At 43.5% G+C, this 18710-nt stretch overlaps 1 protein-coding gene across 1 annotated transcript; it reads right to left on the reverse strand.

Annotated features, from left to right (window-relative positions):
- Positions 1-11603: 11603 nt before the first annotated feature.
- LOC124730605 (trypsin-1-like) lies at positions 11604-17310 on the reverse strand. Its single transcript, XM_047248502.1, has 7 exons — positions 17257-17310; positions 16880-16978; positions 16036-16175; positions 14208-14296; positions 13677-13793; positions 13256-13433; positions 11604-11774 (listed from the first exon to the last, which is right to left on the reverse strand). The coding sequence occupies exons 1-7, from the start codon at positions 17303-17305 to the stop codon at positions 11631-11633; spliced, it is 816 nt and encodes a 271-aa protein (XP_047104458.1). The 5' UTR covers positions 17306-17310; the 3' UTR covers positions 11604-11630.
- Positions 17311-18710: the final 1400 nt, after the last annotated feature.

The raw sequence follows: 18710 nt of genomic DNA on the forward strand, positions 1-18710 counted from the left end.
CTGGAACAGCCGGAGAAAGCGGTTATGTGTGTGTATGATTATATGAATGTGTGTGTGTGTGTGTGTGTGTGTGTGTGTGTGTGTGTGTGTGTTTGTGTGCGCTTGCTTTGGTTCCCTTCCGAAGAAGGATTTGGCAGAAAAGTTACGTCTTTTCGTCGTGCCTGTCTGCTGCTAGGCGCATCAGTATCAGTCTTCACAATATTGTTAATCTCTGATGAAGTTCAATACAATTAGCTCATTCACATTAACAGGAACAATGATGTACGTATTTGCAACACCAGAAGAAAAAACTACATTCATTGTCTGTAGCATTAGCAGGGTTTCAAAATGGTATCTCAAAAGTCGTGATCACTTACTCATTGATTTAAAATGCCCGACAGAAAGCGAAATAAAATTTGAAACTAAACAGAAAATGTTCCTCTCTGACAACTCCTCGTATTCTGAAGAAGCCTATCTGTTACTGTTATGCATTATGGTGATGGATATGAATTACAAAAATCTATTACTTTTTAACTAAAAACAAAGATCTAATAAATGAGAAGCATTGAGGCACATTTCCAAAAAAAAATGATGTTAGAATAAAGTGACTCACTCTATATCATTACGATTTATTGTGCCAGTGGTACATGAAACATCAAACTAACTAACTAGTAGCTAACTATTGTTATATCACAAAGCATGGTATAGAATTATATATCCTGAAAACCTCAAAATGGAATTCGAATGTGAAACCAATCAGATGATCAAGGTAGACGTACATTAGAGCTGCTATATGTTTGATCATTCCTCAAAAACTGACAGACTTGCTGGTGAGAAATATTCCAGGAAGAGAAGCAAATAGGCTACTGTCGGAAAGATAGGCGTACATGTTGCAGAGGTTAAGCTATCATTGGTTATGCGAAACATATCAACAATACAAAACAAAGACAAGTTATGTTAACGAGGATAAATGAGTCGTAATACTAGAGCACAGACTCTTTTCAGTACAGAGAAACATTCGAAACTGCCTCCGTTACATTATGTTATTCATGTTGACATTGTAATTTTAGTATTTAAAGCAACTGTTGCGAGCACACGACAGAAATAATGAACAAGACGCAATCGTAAACAGTAGCCTGCTAATGTTTTGTGTTATTTAAGATGGCAGCAGGCCACGCTCACTTCAGCTTCAAAACAACGAACACCGAAAGTCTATGGTGCCATCATAATTCTTTTTTTAACTCCATGGGCACGGCTGTCTTTGCTATTTCCTTTCTGTCAGAGTTTAGGTAACACTCATACGCTACTGTCACTGCACCACCGACATTTTTTAACTTGCCTTTTATTAGTAGGCTAATTTTTTTACCTTCATCTTATTATATCAGCTCATTTTAGACAATAGAATGTGTAAGTTCATCGATCAGTAAGAGTATATTCCCTACCAATGAAACAGCCAGCCTTCTTTTTCACATTTAGTAAATAATGAATTAAACGGCAATGTCACTTCAGGTAAGTAAATAAAGCTTAATACACTACTGGCCATTAAAATTGCTACGACATGAACATGACGTGCTACAGACGCGAAATTTAACCGACAGGAAGAAGATGCTGTGATATGCAAATGATTAGCTTTTCAGAGCATTCACACAATGTTGGCGCCGGTGGCGACACCTACAACGTGCTGACATGAGGAAAGTTTCCAAACCGATTTCTCATACACAAACAGCAGTTGACCGGCGTTGCCTGGTGAAACGTTGTTGTGATGCCTCGTGTCAGGAGGAGAAATGCGTACCATCACGTTTCCGACTTTGAGAAAGGTCGGATTGCAACCTATCGCGATTGCGGTTTATCGTATCGCGACATTGCTGATCGCGTTGGTCGAGATCCAATGACTGTTAGCACAATATGGAATCGGTGGGCTCAGGAGGGTAATACGGAACGCCGTGCTGGATCCCAACGGCCTCGTATCACTAGCATCGAGATGACAGGCATCTTATCCGCATGGCTGTAACGGATCATGCAGCCACGTCTCGATTCCTGAGTCAACAGATGGGGACGTTTCAAGACAACAACCATGTGGACGAACAGTTCGATGACGTTTGCATCAGCATGGACTATCAGCTCGGAGACCATGGCTGCGGTTACCCTTGACGCTGCATCACAGACAGGAGCGCCTTCGATGATGTACTCAACGGCGAACCTGGGTGCACGAATGGCGAAACGTCATTTTTTCGGATGAATCCAGGTTCTGTTTACAGCATCATGATGGTCGCATCTGTGTTTGGCGACATCGCAGTGAACGCACATTGGAAGCGTGTATTCGTCATCGCCATACTGGCGTATCACCCGGCGTGATGGCGTGGGGTGCCATTGGTTACACGTCTCGGTCACCTCTTGTTCGCACTGAAGGCACTTTGAACAGTGTACGTTACATTTCAGATGTGTTACGACCCGTGGCTCTACCCTTCATTCGATCCCTGCGAAACCCTACATTTCAGCAGGATAATGCACGACCACATGTTGCAGGTCCTATACGGGCCTTTCTGGATACAGAAAATGGTCGACTGCTGCCCTGGTCAGCACATTCTCCAAATCTCTCACCAACTGGAAACGTCTGGTCAATGGTGGCCGAGCAACTGGTCCGTCACAATACGCCAGTCACTACTCTTGATGAGCTGTAGTATCGTGTTGAAGCTACATGGGCAGCTGTACCTGTACACGCCAGCCAAGCTCTGTTTCACTCAATACCCAGGCGTATCAAGACCGTTATTACGGCCAGAGGTGGTTGTTCTGGGTACCGATTTCTCAGGATCTATGCACCTAAATTGCGTGAAAATGTAATCACATGTCACTTGTAGTGTAATATATTTGTCCAATGAATACCCGTTTATCATGTGCATTTCTTCTTGGTGTAGCAATTTTAATGGCCAGTACTGTAAATATAAAAAGAGTATTTGTATAACACTGCTAAAAGAAGTAGAAGTATGCACGTTTGACATTGCATCCGTCATTATCAATATTTTCCCCAAGACTAAATACTGTAACCTTCTCACGGGGCGTGAGCATAAGCCCCTTTTGAATCTCTTTCTCCTGTTCCTTTGACAAGCAATGCTCCCCTCGTTACAGAACACAACACACCTACCACACACAGCATCCGTAATACCTTGCACAACACACTATGACCAATCTTTCTTTCTTTGACGGACAGAAGTGCAGACACTACTTTTTATACTACGTAATTAGACCATAGCACTGTGCTCCAGTATTCACTTCAATTACCACTTTAAATATCATTACAATTAAGACCCTACAACACGTTAATGCTGCAACTGCTGATCACTTTTCCTCTCGATACACAGCTTATAAAGCTCAAATCGTCCTCATAGTATTCTTTATAATTTAAATACTTTATGAAGTTAGGGCATCGGTCATCATAGATCCTGGTAAGCTCACCTGGATATGAATATCCTGTGTTGAAAGGATACTTTAAGCTGAAACAGTGTCTTCTGTTCCCTCTTGTATCTCGTACCCCATTCCTACGCGTCTGCTCTTCAATATTTAACATCATAGATGACATTTCGAAGTCATAAGATGTTTAAAGTGCAGTGAAATTAATGCAATGACAATCATGCGGTAATAATCCATCAAACGATTCTAAAAATACCGTGGGGTGTACGGTATCCTTTGGATCATATGTAGCTAATTCTGTACTGCTAATTTCGTAGTTCTTCTGCATGGATAACCTTAAATGCTCTTATTACTTCTTGCCTTGCTGCATCACTATTTTCTGTCAAGAGACTGGATTTTGCTTGCTTATTTCACACCATCTCACCAGAGCCCGTAAGTTCTGATACTTTAGTGTTGATAACTTTCAAAGACTCATTTTTCTCCTTTCTTCAGTTTCGATTTCGTTCGTGTTTTCATTACTTAAACTACACATGAAATTAGATATCTCTTCCTTAAATTTAATAAAACGTCCTTGGCATTATTTTATATTTATTGTCAGTCCGCATCAACTATATATTGCAAAGAATCAAATTTTCCCTTTTATGCGCGAACAGTCTGTTCCAGATCGTCCCACAGATTTTCCATTGTATTTAAATCCGGGGAGTTTGGTAGCCGGTGGAAAACTGTAAACTCATCCTTATGTTCTTCAAACCACACGTGTACACTGCAAGCTGTCTGACACACTTCATTGCTGTGCTGGTAGATGCCTTCGTGGCAAGGAAAAACAAACTGAATATTGGAGTGGACATGTTTCCTAAGGATAGATACATACTGTGTTGATCCGTTGTGCCTTACAGAATGACGAGATTACCCAGAGAATGCTACAAAAAGTTTCCCCAGACCATAATACTCCCCCCTCCAGTCTACACTTGACTTTCAGACGTTTCACGCTGTACGTGCCAACAGCCTCTGTCTGATGGAGCATAGGACGTGATTCATGTGAAAAGGCTGCTCAGTGAATGTCCATTTGCGGCATTGACGTGGAAATTCCAGCCTTCATAACTGATGAACGGTAGTCAGAATGGGTGCATGAGCCAGGGCTCTGCTGTACGCCCATGTACAACAACATTCGCAGAATCGTCGTTGAGGAGACACTGTTGTTAATCTCTTGATCACCTGGGTGGTGAGTTGCTGAACAGCTGCTGGTTTATTGGCGTTACACAACTCCACAGCCATCATATATAACTGACAAGGCATCTCAGTTGCCGCGGTGCTGGTATGGATAGAACTATTTTGCCATGCAAGGCATACTACAAACACAGCGGAGATTGAAGAGTTTACAAATTTAGCCGTTTCGGAAATGCTTCCTCTCTTGGCCCCAAAACTAATGATCATACCCATTCGGACGTCAGATAAATCTCTTCATTGCCGTATTACGACAAAGGTTGTACCATTTTCCACATCCACCCGAGAAGCTTCATATGCTCCATTACTGGAGCTACTGTCTGTCATCTGTGAGTGGTAATTTCACATTGATACATAACTTAGTCTGTGGTCACATTAATGTGACTGGACCATGTTTTAATCGAGACTAGCGACTCATGACAAATAACTCAGCTTTAGTAACTCGTTAATACTCTTTTCTATTTTAGGCTCTAATTTTTGATAATCAGCACGCAAGCTCTTAAATATAACTTCTATGATTAATAAACCGTCTCGAAGACCCCCTTTTACCACACACCTCCTCGTTGCAGGAGTCCAGAGATCACTTGTCAGCAGAACGTATGTCACTCCCACCACCTATAGTTTCTGACCTAGCCTGAAGCCGTTTACTCAATACACATGACGCCGAAATCACTCTCATTACTCTTTCATCCTTCCTGCATATGGGGTCAAATATGTCCATGTCTGTGACACTAACAAAGTTTGATTGCCCATGTTACCACCACTAGTCTCACCAGGTATATCAACTATGCCTGGGTAATCTCTGTCCTTCCCCTCCATGTTTATTTACTTATTTTACACCTGTAGTGACGTATGGTCGATGGAGTAAAGTCTGCCAGCATGATGTGCCAAGTTCTACTGCAGAACCCACAAACACTTGAACTGTGACCTGGAACCAGCGAGTCTCGGTTTCTGCTGGTCAACGTTGAACGGTGCGAAGTACTGCGTGCACCTGTGGACTGCTACACTGCCACAACAGCTGTTGCTGGCGGCCGTTTAGCGCGATTTCCCGCTGTCACAGCTGCCGTTCACACACCACGGCACCTTTGAAAATGTATTGCAGCCCGCATACCCGTTGGCTATATAGGAGGGCTAAACAGAGTTGAGCAGTCCGCCAAGGGCTACCAAGTGAGCTCGTCTGCTGTCGCCCGTCTCGTGGATACCACAGACGCACCGGTTCGCCTATCCTGCTGCAGTCTCCAACTTCTGCGGTAGCTGCTCATGCTGCCGGCTGCCCTCGGAACAGCGATGCCAGTTCCAGACTCCTACTGGAATGCATTGACAGCGCCCACAGTGTGTCGAGCATGCCACATGTTGCAAAATGTCGACCATACTCGCCGCACCACCGAAGAGAACCTATCACTTCTCCTACACTCTCTCGACTAATATCAGCTATCGGATCCTGGCTTAAATGGTTGCCAGTGTGTCGGACTTCCTATGTTGGGTTTATGATGGAAGATCCACCAGTTGGCCCAGCAGAATCTGAGTGCATTTGGTCAGAATTATCGACTCAGGGAGATACTGCAGCAGAGGGGCCTGAATTAATTCCTGAACTTTTGATGTTCTGTAATACACAAAGTCACGAAATTAAAATCCTCTCACTTACATGGAGCAGAAAATTTGGCAGTTTTGTAAAATATTCAGCTATCAAAAGAGATTCCAATCAATCCTGACTTTAAACCAATACACCAATTACCACATCAGTCAATGAGAACATCACCGAAGTTCAATCTACTAATTGCTTTCAGCAAATGTGGAACCCACCATCAATACATATTGTCTGCTAATGCATACTACAAAGTGGCCATTCAAATACCTGACTAAACATCGATCCAGTAAGCACATTCATGTGCGAGTGAAATGATCAGGCTTGGCGCTGATAGATGGCAGAAGCGATATGTCTCGTTCCATTAAGGTAGGGCTTGCTAACCTGTGGTCCGCGGGACCCTTAGGGGTCCACCAGCTCTTTGTAGGGGGTCCGCGGCCACCTTTCACCAAATCTTGTAAAATAATGACTAAAATTATCGAATAAAAACGTGAAAATTAAATTCATCACTATTGTTTTTTTCGTGTTAAAGCATGTGTACTTTTACTTCAGGTCGTATCCCCAAGCAGCCTTTTCGGTTCCTAAGTAAGAACGTATACACAGTTTGGTGCCGGAGAATGCGGCTTCTGTGATCGACTGTTTAGCGACAATACGGGGGTCGTTTGTGCGCCGGCTCACGGCGCTAGATGCGCGGAGCGAGCTTTGTCGACCAATCACAGCGCTCGCTGGAACGTATGCGGCCCCAGGCATCATTAAATGTTAAACTTGCCTTGTCAGTGCACTACCTGTTTCATAAATCGATTTTTGACCAATTACTTCTAACATGGATCGGTGGCTGAAGTCAGGATCATTGAAGAAGGCTGCAGTTTCTCCATCGCCTTCACAACAAGGGAAGTTTCCATTTGAAATGAATGAGGAGGGATGACGACCAAAGGAAGACTTTACATACATTTGAACATTTATCTTCGGATTTCACGAAAAACCACACACACACACGCCGGCCGCGGTGGTCTCGCGGTTCTAGGCGCGCAGTCCGGAACCGCGCGACTGCTACGGTCGCAGATTCGAATCCTGCCTCGGGCATGGATGTGTGTGATGTAATTAGGTTAGTTAGGTTTAAGTAGTTCCAAGCTCTAGGGGACTGATGACCACAGCTGTTAAGTCCCATAGTGCTCAGAGCCATTTTTGAACACACACACACACACACACACAAACACACACGACTGTTACGAAATATGGATGCTCCTTACACAACAGTAGCCAATTAGTGGAAGTGAACACACCACAAGCGACAGCTTGTCAACAGCGAACAGTTTGGACGTGACGTTGATTGCTCTTGGAGGACGAAAGCTCCATCGTGTGAAATTTCAAGTAATTTTAATCAGGCTTTAATGTGTTGAACAAAGGGAGTAAATCAACTAGTAAGTGTCAGGATACAGTGGGAATTCAAATTGGATCGTTAATTGCAAATTGTTTTCATTCATCTCTAAACCAAAAACTATTGATACTTCATGGGGGGAGGGGGGAGAGGGAAGTCATTGGGAACATGGCACCTGCATTAAGAAGCTTTCAGTTCCCATGGGTTTCACTCTGAAATTTGAAGTTACTGTGCTCTTGACTGACTAGGGGTCCGTCATGGATTTTCGACTGAAGAAGGGGTCCGCCAGATGAAAAGGTTGAGAAGCCCTGCATTAAGGTATTCTTTCTGTAGCATTATCACATTGATTAATATCCAGAAAATTCCTCAGACTGGACTCTAGTTGTACTCTCAGCCGTCTGTTTTATGTAGCGTCACCCCTAACTGATTCACATTGTTTGACTAACGAATTAAATTAGAGCGGTCGCCATAAGCGTATCGTCACACGGTTTGACTTGCATTGTGGCATCAGTGATTTACCATGAATTATTGTGCCTTCCCACTGCATTACGCGGGAGATGCCAACAATATTCTTCAAAAATTTGCAGCTGTCATGGGCTTGCTGAGCATGTGCTTTGAGACCCGTGACGCCAACGTCGTGTTACACGACCATAAATGCTTTAGTCCTATGGTTTCCGACAGCCAAAGGAAACCGCACCAGTGGGGGAAACTCTGCCGACCGTTTTGTGATAAGAACATCCCTTCACATTGTATTCAGGGTCAGGACTGTCTATGGAAATACTACATAGGAAGGTTCAAATGTTTTCTTTATTTTTCATTTTTACTTTCTTATTTTTTTGTTTTATTTTTTTATTTTTATTTTTACCTCTATTTCCTACATTGCTTCAGCAAATGAATAAACATTTTTACTTATTTTCTTAATTCTAATTTCTCTTTTAATTTACTACTACAAAGCCAGACATTTTTAAGATCCTGTGAATCCCCCGAGTCATTATATATTCGTGTTACATCTTTTAGCCTATTATGAAGATCTATGTATCTTTTTCTTCTCTTTTGAAGAGGCAAGCCTGTGGAATCTTTTTTTAATTTCAAATATAACATTCCTCCTTCAGCTTACTTAGCCAAAAGTATGCATTAAGTTGCTTTAGATTTGTTGAAGAGTTTAGTTTCCCATGCCATCCTTCGACCGCGTGCGTGTTCCAAGTTTAATTGGTAAACTAGAATTTTCCATCACTTAATTGACCATTAAGTCTGCGTATTTCCTCCACTGGACATTTCCTCCATTATTCACATGCACGCTTCATCAACACCATTAAGTGGCAGTTGTGCCACTCCAGTACACATGCGGAGACACAGCCGGACTTCTCCCGTATGCTTGTATTCCTCCGTTACTCGCAGTTCTTGTATTTGCTTCTGCAGATTTTGGCCGAAGTGAAACCTGTCCCGTCCATAAGTGCACTTCCATTTAACCATTGGATTTCCTGGACATAGGATTTACGCAACCGAACGCTAGTATTCTTTTGTCGACAACAGAAACATTATCGCTTTTCAATAAAACTACTACCTTCAGTTAATTTCCCTCAAATGTCTTCGCTCAAATTGGAAATTTGTGGTACGTTCCTATGGGACCAAGCTACTGAGGTCATCGGTCCCTTGGCTCACACACTACTTAACCTAACTTAAACTAACTTACGCTAAGGGCAACATACACCCATGCCCGAGTGAGGACTCGAACCTCCGACGAGGGTAACCAAGCGAACAATAGCAAGGACCCTCAGGCCGCGAGGCTACCCGGCGCGGCTATCTTCTTTCTGTTGAATCTGTGAACTAGTGGCTGGGCTCTGGGTTTTCGCAGTCTTAGAGGTCTCATAACCTAGCATACTTGCGACCAAATCTAAACTTTTATTTTTCGAATCTTGAATTTCCCGTTTAAAACTTGGAAACAGGCCCTGATCTTTCCTCGTCGACTACTTCCCTGCAGTTACGCATTCAGTTGTTAATCTGCACATCTGCTTCTTCAGAGGCACAAGAGTGTTTCTGTTAAGCCACGGTTCTGCATTTCGCCATTTTTAAACGGCCTCGGCACTTGCTTCGTTTGGAATTCATGCACTCCAGTTCGTATACTCATCACGTTTTCTGAGCACCCACTTGTTGTTATCATTTTCATTACTCACAGTATACAGAAGTCAGGTAGCTTAGGTACAGACATCACCGACACCCTTCAGTACACGGAACACATCCACTGCTGGTGAACGACTGGCGTACGTCAGCAGTGGGGGACACAGTGGTAGGGAAACGCCAGCTCGGTCGGAAGTCTCACGATTCCTGCGGCTCCTACAATAGTGTCAGAAACGCCACGGTCGGAAAGTCCACGTAGCCGTTTGCTACTCCTTCTTTCCCTAACTAGTTTGAAAACATTTTACTTAAATTACTTTTCATTGCGGTGCGGAAACGAAGTTATGTGCATTTCTTTGCTTTCTCTGCTTTCGAACGGTAGTTTCGTGACATACATTAACGAAAAAATGTTTCCTTGCAGTGTGTACTTATAAGATAAGGTGAATTCTGTATACTGTTTGCATTCATGAGGTTCTTATTGTTTAAAATCGCGCACTGATTATTTATGTGTCAGTTCATTATCATGACAATAATTTGCGAGGGCATGCTGCACAGAAGTCTCACCAAATTTATGTGAAACCTCCTAAAGCTTTTTCAATAGAACAAGTATCATTAATATTCTACATATATATTCTTCATGTCTACATACATATTTTCAGTCTTCTGCCACTAGAGGTCTTCGAATTGTAGCGGGTCCTATGGGCATAGTCATTTTTAACTTAACTATGTCGGTGCGTAAGAAACCGAGTGCTGTAAACGAGTTTCGGAATCGATTATGGAATTTGAAGAGTTCATCTACACACGAGTCCCCCCCCCCCCCCTCCTTTAGCATGACAATGCCATACCACACACCAGCGCTACATGTACAACAACCCGTCGCCTTGGGATCACTGACATCATCCCCCAATCCCACATACGCTCCCGACTTGATCCCATCCGTTTTTCTCCTCTTTTCAAAACTGAAAGCTCACCTCCGATGAAATCAGTTTAATAGCGATGAAGCGATTCAAGGGAAGGCGCAGTTGTAGCTGTGCCAACAAAGACAAACATTCGACAGTGGCGACATCAAGAAACCGATTTCTAGTTGGGAGCAGTTTGACTGCTGTGAAAAATAAATATGTAGACATTAAGAATGATGATGCAGGATGTTAATAACGTTTTTTTTCTTTAAAAGAGTTATAAGATTTTCACATAAAATATTCGAATTTATTACTTTTCAGCACGCCCTTGTAAAACAGATTAAACTTTCGCTTCCGATTCGTAAATTCAATTTCGTTGCTTCTGTTTCAGTGCCAAGTACAACATACATAATAAGTATTAGTCTTATTTTATCCACGCTACACCTTGTTGAATTCCGTGGCTGCTACTCAGTTAAGTGTTGTTAATGAAGAACAGGCAGCTTTTAAGAAAGCTTTATTTTATTACCGTAACCGTTTGTGGCTGCCTAACCTTATGTTACTACACTATTACGTTCGTCAGCAGCCCGTCATCCGCTCCTCGGCTGCATAAGAACGTTTGTTGTGCTACCACAGCAAAAAACATTTGTAGCCGTCTGAAAATGAGTATACCTCCCAGAAACCCCTCGTGGCAATACAATAAAGCTTTTATAAAGGTTTTTGTTGCTGGCTGCGTTCCACGCCATTACTGCATATAATAAATGTGTTTCAGATGAGTCATGCCAAACTTGTTTTGCAGTGTGAATGGAAAGAAATGGAGACGGGAAGAAAACGCCAACAGAGAATATTGTAATGCTATTTTGCAGTTTCTGTAAAACTAAATTATGCAAGCTTATTATGAAACCGGTTGTGTATCCCGGTTTCAACCAACAACTTAGGAGAATTGTGGATTAAACGGCACACAATAACGAAGAACGCAGATAAATTTTTAGAGTATTTTTATTACTCGAGTCTCAGATCAGATTACAATTGCAGCACGACGTATTCAGGCGTACTGGTTGACAAAGTCCAAGAAAGCAGACACCCTGGTGAAGACGGAAGGCGCTCCAGCAGAGCCGCAGGGCACGATGCCCCAAGACACGACTCCGATGAGGGCTCCGTCCTGGGCCAGCGGTCCGCCGGAGTCTCCCTGCAGAAAACAAAGCCACGTGGTCAGCACACCCACTCTCGTTCTACGACACACACTCTGCCGTACAACATATGCGACATTTTAATTATTAATTGCTCCACATTTATTGATCTCCGAACATTCACACATAGCGGAGACAATGAAACTTCAGTATTTCAGTTGGTCTGTAAGGCAGCTCTCAGACTGATCACTCGTTTCACTAAGAATTAACAGACCGTATATCACAAAGAAGTCCCTTGTTGAAACTCTAGCGTATGCTGACGAAATAGTGAATAAAACCATCTTATTAATATGGCACCTGCTGAGGTAGATATGGGCAGTGTATGTAGGCCTGGCAATTAGAGCGGACTGATCGCTAAAGCCATTCACTTACGCCCAGCAGTCAGAAAGGCCTGACGGTTCGGTGCAGGAGGAGGTAAACATACTCAACAGATTGGCGACTCCTCTTGACCCCATTCCAGCATTCATGCCAACACGGTCTTTAACAGCATTTCTTTGTTATGTCGGAAAGCGCTACAGCTTTCACCTGCTCATGTTTCCTTTCTGCATACGATTCCATCGAACACGTACAATTTGATTTCCTAACGTACTAAAGAAAAGTGACACAAACATATATAATCTGAAGAGCATGAGTTATCCTAATGAACTGACGTATCAGATGTTACTAACGGCCAATAGTGCACCAAAATACGTACACTCTCGGGTGCGTGGAACAGAAAACGGCATGCTCGGCCAAATAACTGTAATTTGGTAATTTGATCGCCAAATCTACAAATCACACATAATACAAACAGATATAACGTGACACGGCATAAATTATCCTACGCAACTCACGTATCTGATGTTTCAAATAATGTTGCAATAATATATTACAGGCACGTATACTGCTAATGTAAATCTCCAGTTACAAAAATTTACAACCATAAATATAAAAGTTCCTATCACTTTTCTCAGCCCGGGATAAACTCATAACAGAATGCTTGCATTAGATACGAGGAGCGCCGGAACAAAAACCGATAAATCCGCGTTTGCTTTTAATACAGAGAGTAACAAACAGTGATCTCTAAATGGCTCCACAAGATATAAAAAGAAGAAACACACCATAAAGCACTTAATGTCGCGTTGTACTGAAAATTATTTTGTGGCAGCATGTATTATTAGTCCCGTATCTCCCCACTACAGCTCAAAGACGCGAATACAGCAAAAGTGGTTTTGTTCCGGTGCTCCTCATATGATATTCTCTTTCGTGTTTCCCAAACATAGGAACCACTGTGACTACCATGTGATATTGATTTTATGGTTTTAGAGCGCTGAAACATGTGGTTAGCCTCCAGTGGATACAACTTGCAGCGGTCTGGCAGCCGCAAAGTATCTTGGACCCTCCATCCGGTCTCGCAGGCTGGACTGCCCTAGCATCCGCGAAAGGGTTAATACGCTTAGCTCACCACCGTTCATGTGACTTGCAGTGTTGTGCTACGTACCGAGCAGGCGGAGATACCGTCGTTGACGGGGCCGGTGCAGATGTTCTCATCGTTGAGCGGGCTGTTGCCCAGCAGCTGCGCGCACTGGGTGTTGCTGATGATGCTGACGTCGACCCACTGCAAGATGTCGGGGTAGTTGGGTATGATACCCGTGCTGACGCTGCCCCAGCCGGACAGAGTCGCCGTCGAACCAGCTGTAAAAAACAAGGTCTAGCCGTAAACCCTTCTGCAGTGCGCTACGTAATCGCATTACGGGTTTCCGTTTGGTTTAATCAGCTTTAGCAGAAGAGGACGAAAAATTCTGATTCCTGTTGATGGTTACAAATTCATCAGAAGAAGTAACGAGAAAACGAGTAAAATAATCGCGAATTTCCAGCGTCCACACATTTTTTTATAAATAGCCATCATGCCGGAAGAGGTGATTGACTTACCACTGGGGACGGATCCAGCGGTGGGCAGCGAGATGGCCTGTACGTTGCCGCTTAGAGAAAAGCTGGACTGCAGCAGGAAGACGGCGATGTCGTTGATGGCGACATTACTGTAGAACAAACGACAAATTAAATTTAACATCCATCGTCAGTTGAAAAACCATTATTGCAGACATGAGTACGTATGTCATATTGGTACGTAACTTGTGGTCATACAATGTACCAGAAACAGAGTCCTGTATCCTGAAAGACAGAGCGACAATCTGCACATTCGTTATTAACGATTGTTATAAGACTAAATGATTGGGAACTCGCCGTCGGCACTGGAGAATAACACTTCACGGTGAATTAAAACCGTTTGCAAACTCCACACGAGGATACCTCTGAGTAATCAGAACCAACTCATTATTGTAAGTCTTAGTCACATTCCCAAGAACAGTACCGCCAAGAATAACAGGCTATAATGTATCCATTCCACACAAGTTTAGACCACACTTAATATAGAATTTGTGTGTGACACTTACTCAACGTCCGCGTAGTCTGGGTGCACTACCTGCTGGGATACGCGCACCCTCTGGCCGTTGGAGTTCAGGGAGTTGATACCAGCCACGGCCTGAAACACACGTCAGAAGACAACGCAGTCAGAGAGAGTTATTTCCGTTTCTTAGAACAGTATTAGCTGTCAGGGCATTCGAACGTACTAGGTGACTAGAGTTATGTTATACTATCTAATACATGTCTACCCTCTCAGGAACTATATGCAATTGTCCGATGCAACAATTGGATAGTGGACTTACCGACGTATACAGTGGTCTCATTCAAGTGGAGTATGACTCAGCACAATTGAGAAGACAATGTGGACATTATGTGTTGCTTAATATGGGACCGTAAAATTTGTTCTGTAGCCAAACACCTAAAGCAAGTTTCTCCATTCCCAATAGGCAATACAAAAATGATTCCAACAGTTGTCAGAGAAGGGCGAAGCACACTGAGATGACAGAAGTCATCACAGTCTGATTTTTACTCATGTGATCCATGTGAAAAGATTTCCGACGTAATTAGGGCCACACGATGGGTATCAAAAGACTTTGAACGTGGAATCGTAGATGGAGTTAGACACATGGGACGTTCCACTTCGGAAATCGTTAGGGAATTCAATATTTCCAGATACACAAGGTCAAGAATGTGCTCAGAATACCAAATTTCTAACAATACATCTCACTAACGACCGAGAACTCCGGTGTCTTCGTAGAGTTGCAGTGCTAGCAGACAAGTAACACGGTGTGAAATAATCGCAGAAATCAATGTGGGGCGTATCCGTTAACAGGGAATGGCAAGAAATGCCTCACTCAAGCTTCTTTGCTAACAGCACGCAATCGCTCACAACGCCTCTCCTGGGGGCATGGGCCCTAGACGACCGGAAAACTATGGCCTGGGCAGATCTGTTAGTAAGAGGGATGGTAGGTCTCGCGTGTGGCGAAGAACCACCGAGCCATGGACCCAAGTTGTTAATAAGACACTGGAAAAACTGGTGGTGGCTCCATAATGGTGTTGCCTGTGTTTACACCGAATGGACTGGGTTCTCTAACCAATTAAGCTAATCATTGATAGAAAATTGTAACGTTCGGCTACTTGGAGATCGGTTGCAAAATTCATGGATTTCATCTTTCCAAACAACGATATGCCCTGTCACTCGGCCGTAGTTGTTCGTGATTGCTTTGTAGAACATTTTGGACAACTGGAGTGAATGATTTGGCGAACCATATTGCCTGATATGAACCTCATCGAACATTTATGGAACATAATCGAGAAGTCAGTTCGTGCACAAAGTCCGACATCGACAACGCTTTCGCCGTTATGGAGTCCTGTTGATTCAGCATGAGAGAGTGTTTCTGCAGCGACTCCCAGTGACTTGCTGAGTCCATGCCACGTTGAGGTGCGACACTACGCCTGTCAAAAGGAGGATCGACACGGAATTAGAAACTATCCCATGATTTTTATCAAATGGTTCAAATGGCTCTGAGCACTATGGGACTTAACATCAGAGGGCATCAGTCCCCTAGAACTTAGAACTACTTAAGCCTAACTAACCTAAGGACATCACACACATCCATGCCCGAGGCAGGATTCGAACCTGCAACCGTAGTGGTCGCGCGGCTCCAGACTGAAGCACCTAGAACCGCTCAGCCACTCCGGCCGGCTGATTTTTTTCACCTCACTGTATGTACTAACATCCTTCATCGCGACAGTACGTTATAGAGATGGGGTGTATTTACTTAACTACATTAATGATATTTTCGTCATTACTTACTGCCTTCCGTTTTGATAAACGTCAGGCAGCCTCGTGCTCACCTCGTAGTGCCCGATGAAGGCGGGGTCGGCGCAGTGGCCTGCGGTGACGACGGCGCTGGCGCTCACGATGGAGCCGCCACACGTGTGGGACGCCAGCCCCAGCTGCACCCACTGCAGGGACACCTGGTACGGGAACTGGCCTGCACACACAGAACGCCGGCTCAGCGCGTCTACCAGTACCAGGAAGCAACGTCAACAATACCGGCAGTAAAAGACTTGATCCCATCACCAGCATACAGGCCGAATGCTTGTGATTCTGTCCTCCTGTACGACGTCGTTTCTCTCTCCTGTCTCCGACAGAATGACCGTGTCAGATGAAAACCTCAAACTTTTTATTTCTTCTCCCTGAACTTTAATTCCTCCTCAAAATTTTCCTTATTATGCATATCATGGTGATAAGAACTTCGTTAGCAAAGACTGAACTATATATATGAAAGGGCTGGCGCGGCAGAGGATGTCCTAAGGAAGCAGACCACACGACTCAGAAGACAGAAAGGCATATTACGAGTGTCTATCCCAGGGCAGAACTATATAACATGTTTTGGAATAAATGGCTGATGACTTAGTACATAAGAAAACGGACAGGAAAGAAGATTGCAGTTTAAGGTCTCATCCAGATTAAGATCATTGGAGACGGAGCACAAGCTCGGAATGTATCAAGGATGGGGAAGTAAATCGGATGTTCCTTTTGAAAGAAGCATTTTCCTGAAGGGATTCAGAGAAGTCGCGGAAAGCGTAAATCTGTATAACTGGACGTAGAGGTGAGTCCAGGCTGCCACAAAATGCGCCACATCGCTCGCTGGTATTTATGTAGTAGGCAACACGACATGAAGGAGCGACTTACCTAGGGAGGCATCTGAGCCACCGGTGATGCGACCGTGCTTCAGGCCAAACTTCCTGTGGGGTCCGCTGTGTGGAATACGGCGGACTGGCAGCTCAGCAGCTGAAACAGAATTAAATCCACTCTCAGTGACCTGTGGGCATGCCCGTCTCTCATGAATAAACACAAATAAGTATAAACGTTCTTCAAGCGGAAAATAGAAACTGTGGAAGTAGAAGAAACCTTAGGTCCTATACTGCAAAAACACTGTTTCGGTTATTTCATGGTTTCCCTACGTTAGCTAGAGACACAGACAGAGCAGCAGAAGCTGTATGAATGGCTGCGTGCCCTGACATAGTACAACAGAGACAAAAATATCTCCTGCTGCGACAACCACTCACCCAACACGCAGGCAGCGAGCGCCAGCACCAGAACGGCCTGCCTCATCATGTTCGACTGTTGGTGTCTGGAGAGGAGATGCCCCGTAGCGCGACCACACGGCCTTATATACCGGTCCGCTAAGTGCCAGGGGCCCAGTTTTGCACTTTTGATCCAGGGATGGCGAAATTCAGGAAATTGAAATACTTGATAGCGTGACGCAGGGCTTAGATTACAGGTGGCAACTTTGGCGACCTCGACAACCCAGTCTTGTCGATATGTATTGCAACACACATTCATATCAGTATCGGTGCCCCTGTAACGCAGTAGCCGTGGATGATCACGAGGTTTCTACTGCTGATGTAAAGAATTGAATGACATGAAGATGTATATTTATTAACCCTGCAAGTGAAAAGGAACGAAGAGCTGTGAACGCACAGAAGTGAAAGGCATAACAATGAACGAAAAAAATTATCTACAATTAGCGTGAGGAATGGAGTTGTGCCTCGAAATGTTACAATCAACTGCGATAAAAAAAACGTACAAAACACAGGGAATTAGTGCAGCTAACGATTAAATTTTTCATGAAATGTTTGCACTAATTGAAGCGAGTAATAGTAACCGTTGGATACAATTGACCTCGATCTATATCATAGATACCAAAAAGGAAACAAATTTATTTATACGATACTGCAGTGCCCGTGTTATTCTGAACTACGATGCGATGTTCCTTTGGACATTCATACATGTCCAAAGAAACAGGCCGTGAAGTGGCTGCAACAGTTATGAAATACATTAAACGCATTTGTAATTGCGAATATGGACAACCATCAGCTGTGGAATGGAATGACAAGAATGAAAATGGAAACCGAAGAGAAGTTGGAGAAATTGGAATAGGTTAGTCCACAGTAAAACAGGAGGTCAGGAAAGAAGTAGAGAGAACAAAGGCTTTCATTTTCCAACGTTCGAAGAAAATACTCGCAGGGAAGTTGGAAAGTTACGTTAAAAGTTTGTATTCCTCACATTCAGATTTACGGTCACAACTGTTGACACAGAATAGGGCGAAAGGGACAATGAAAACTCTCAAAGGGAAAAAATACATAATTAATTTTCACAAGATGCACATATTAATCAAGCGATAATATTTCTGCGATGTGGGGTAACTATCTTAGAGGTTGCCGAATTTTCCTTCTTCGTTACCCGTAGTCTTTATGTGCGTGATATTTCTTTCAATGACACCAAAAGCGTTTCGACTATTTGGCATCCGTGTTCGCGATCTTTTGCAACCTCGTTTCATGTAGCATTAATACTGATTATCTGTATCCGAGGCTTACGATGGTCATTGTATCGTCTCATAGGATTACCATGCTGTCCTGAATATAGGTGCATTTCACTGTAATACATGTGTCGAGAAAGCTTGGTGTTACTCGTACTGCAACAAGGTCTCAACTGTCCAATAACACTGACCTCATTTCTG

The sequence above is a fragment of the Schistocerca piceifrons genome, chromosome 1 (genome assembly GCF_021461385.2).
Source record: "Schistocerca piceifrons isolate TAMUIC-IGC-003096 chromosome 1, iqSchPice1.1, whole genome shotgun sequence".
NCBI lineage: Eukaryota > Metazoa > Arthropoda > Insecta > Orthoptera > Acrididae > Schistocerca > Schistocerca piceifrons.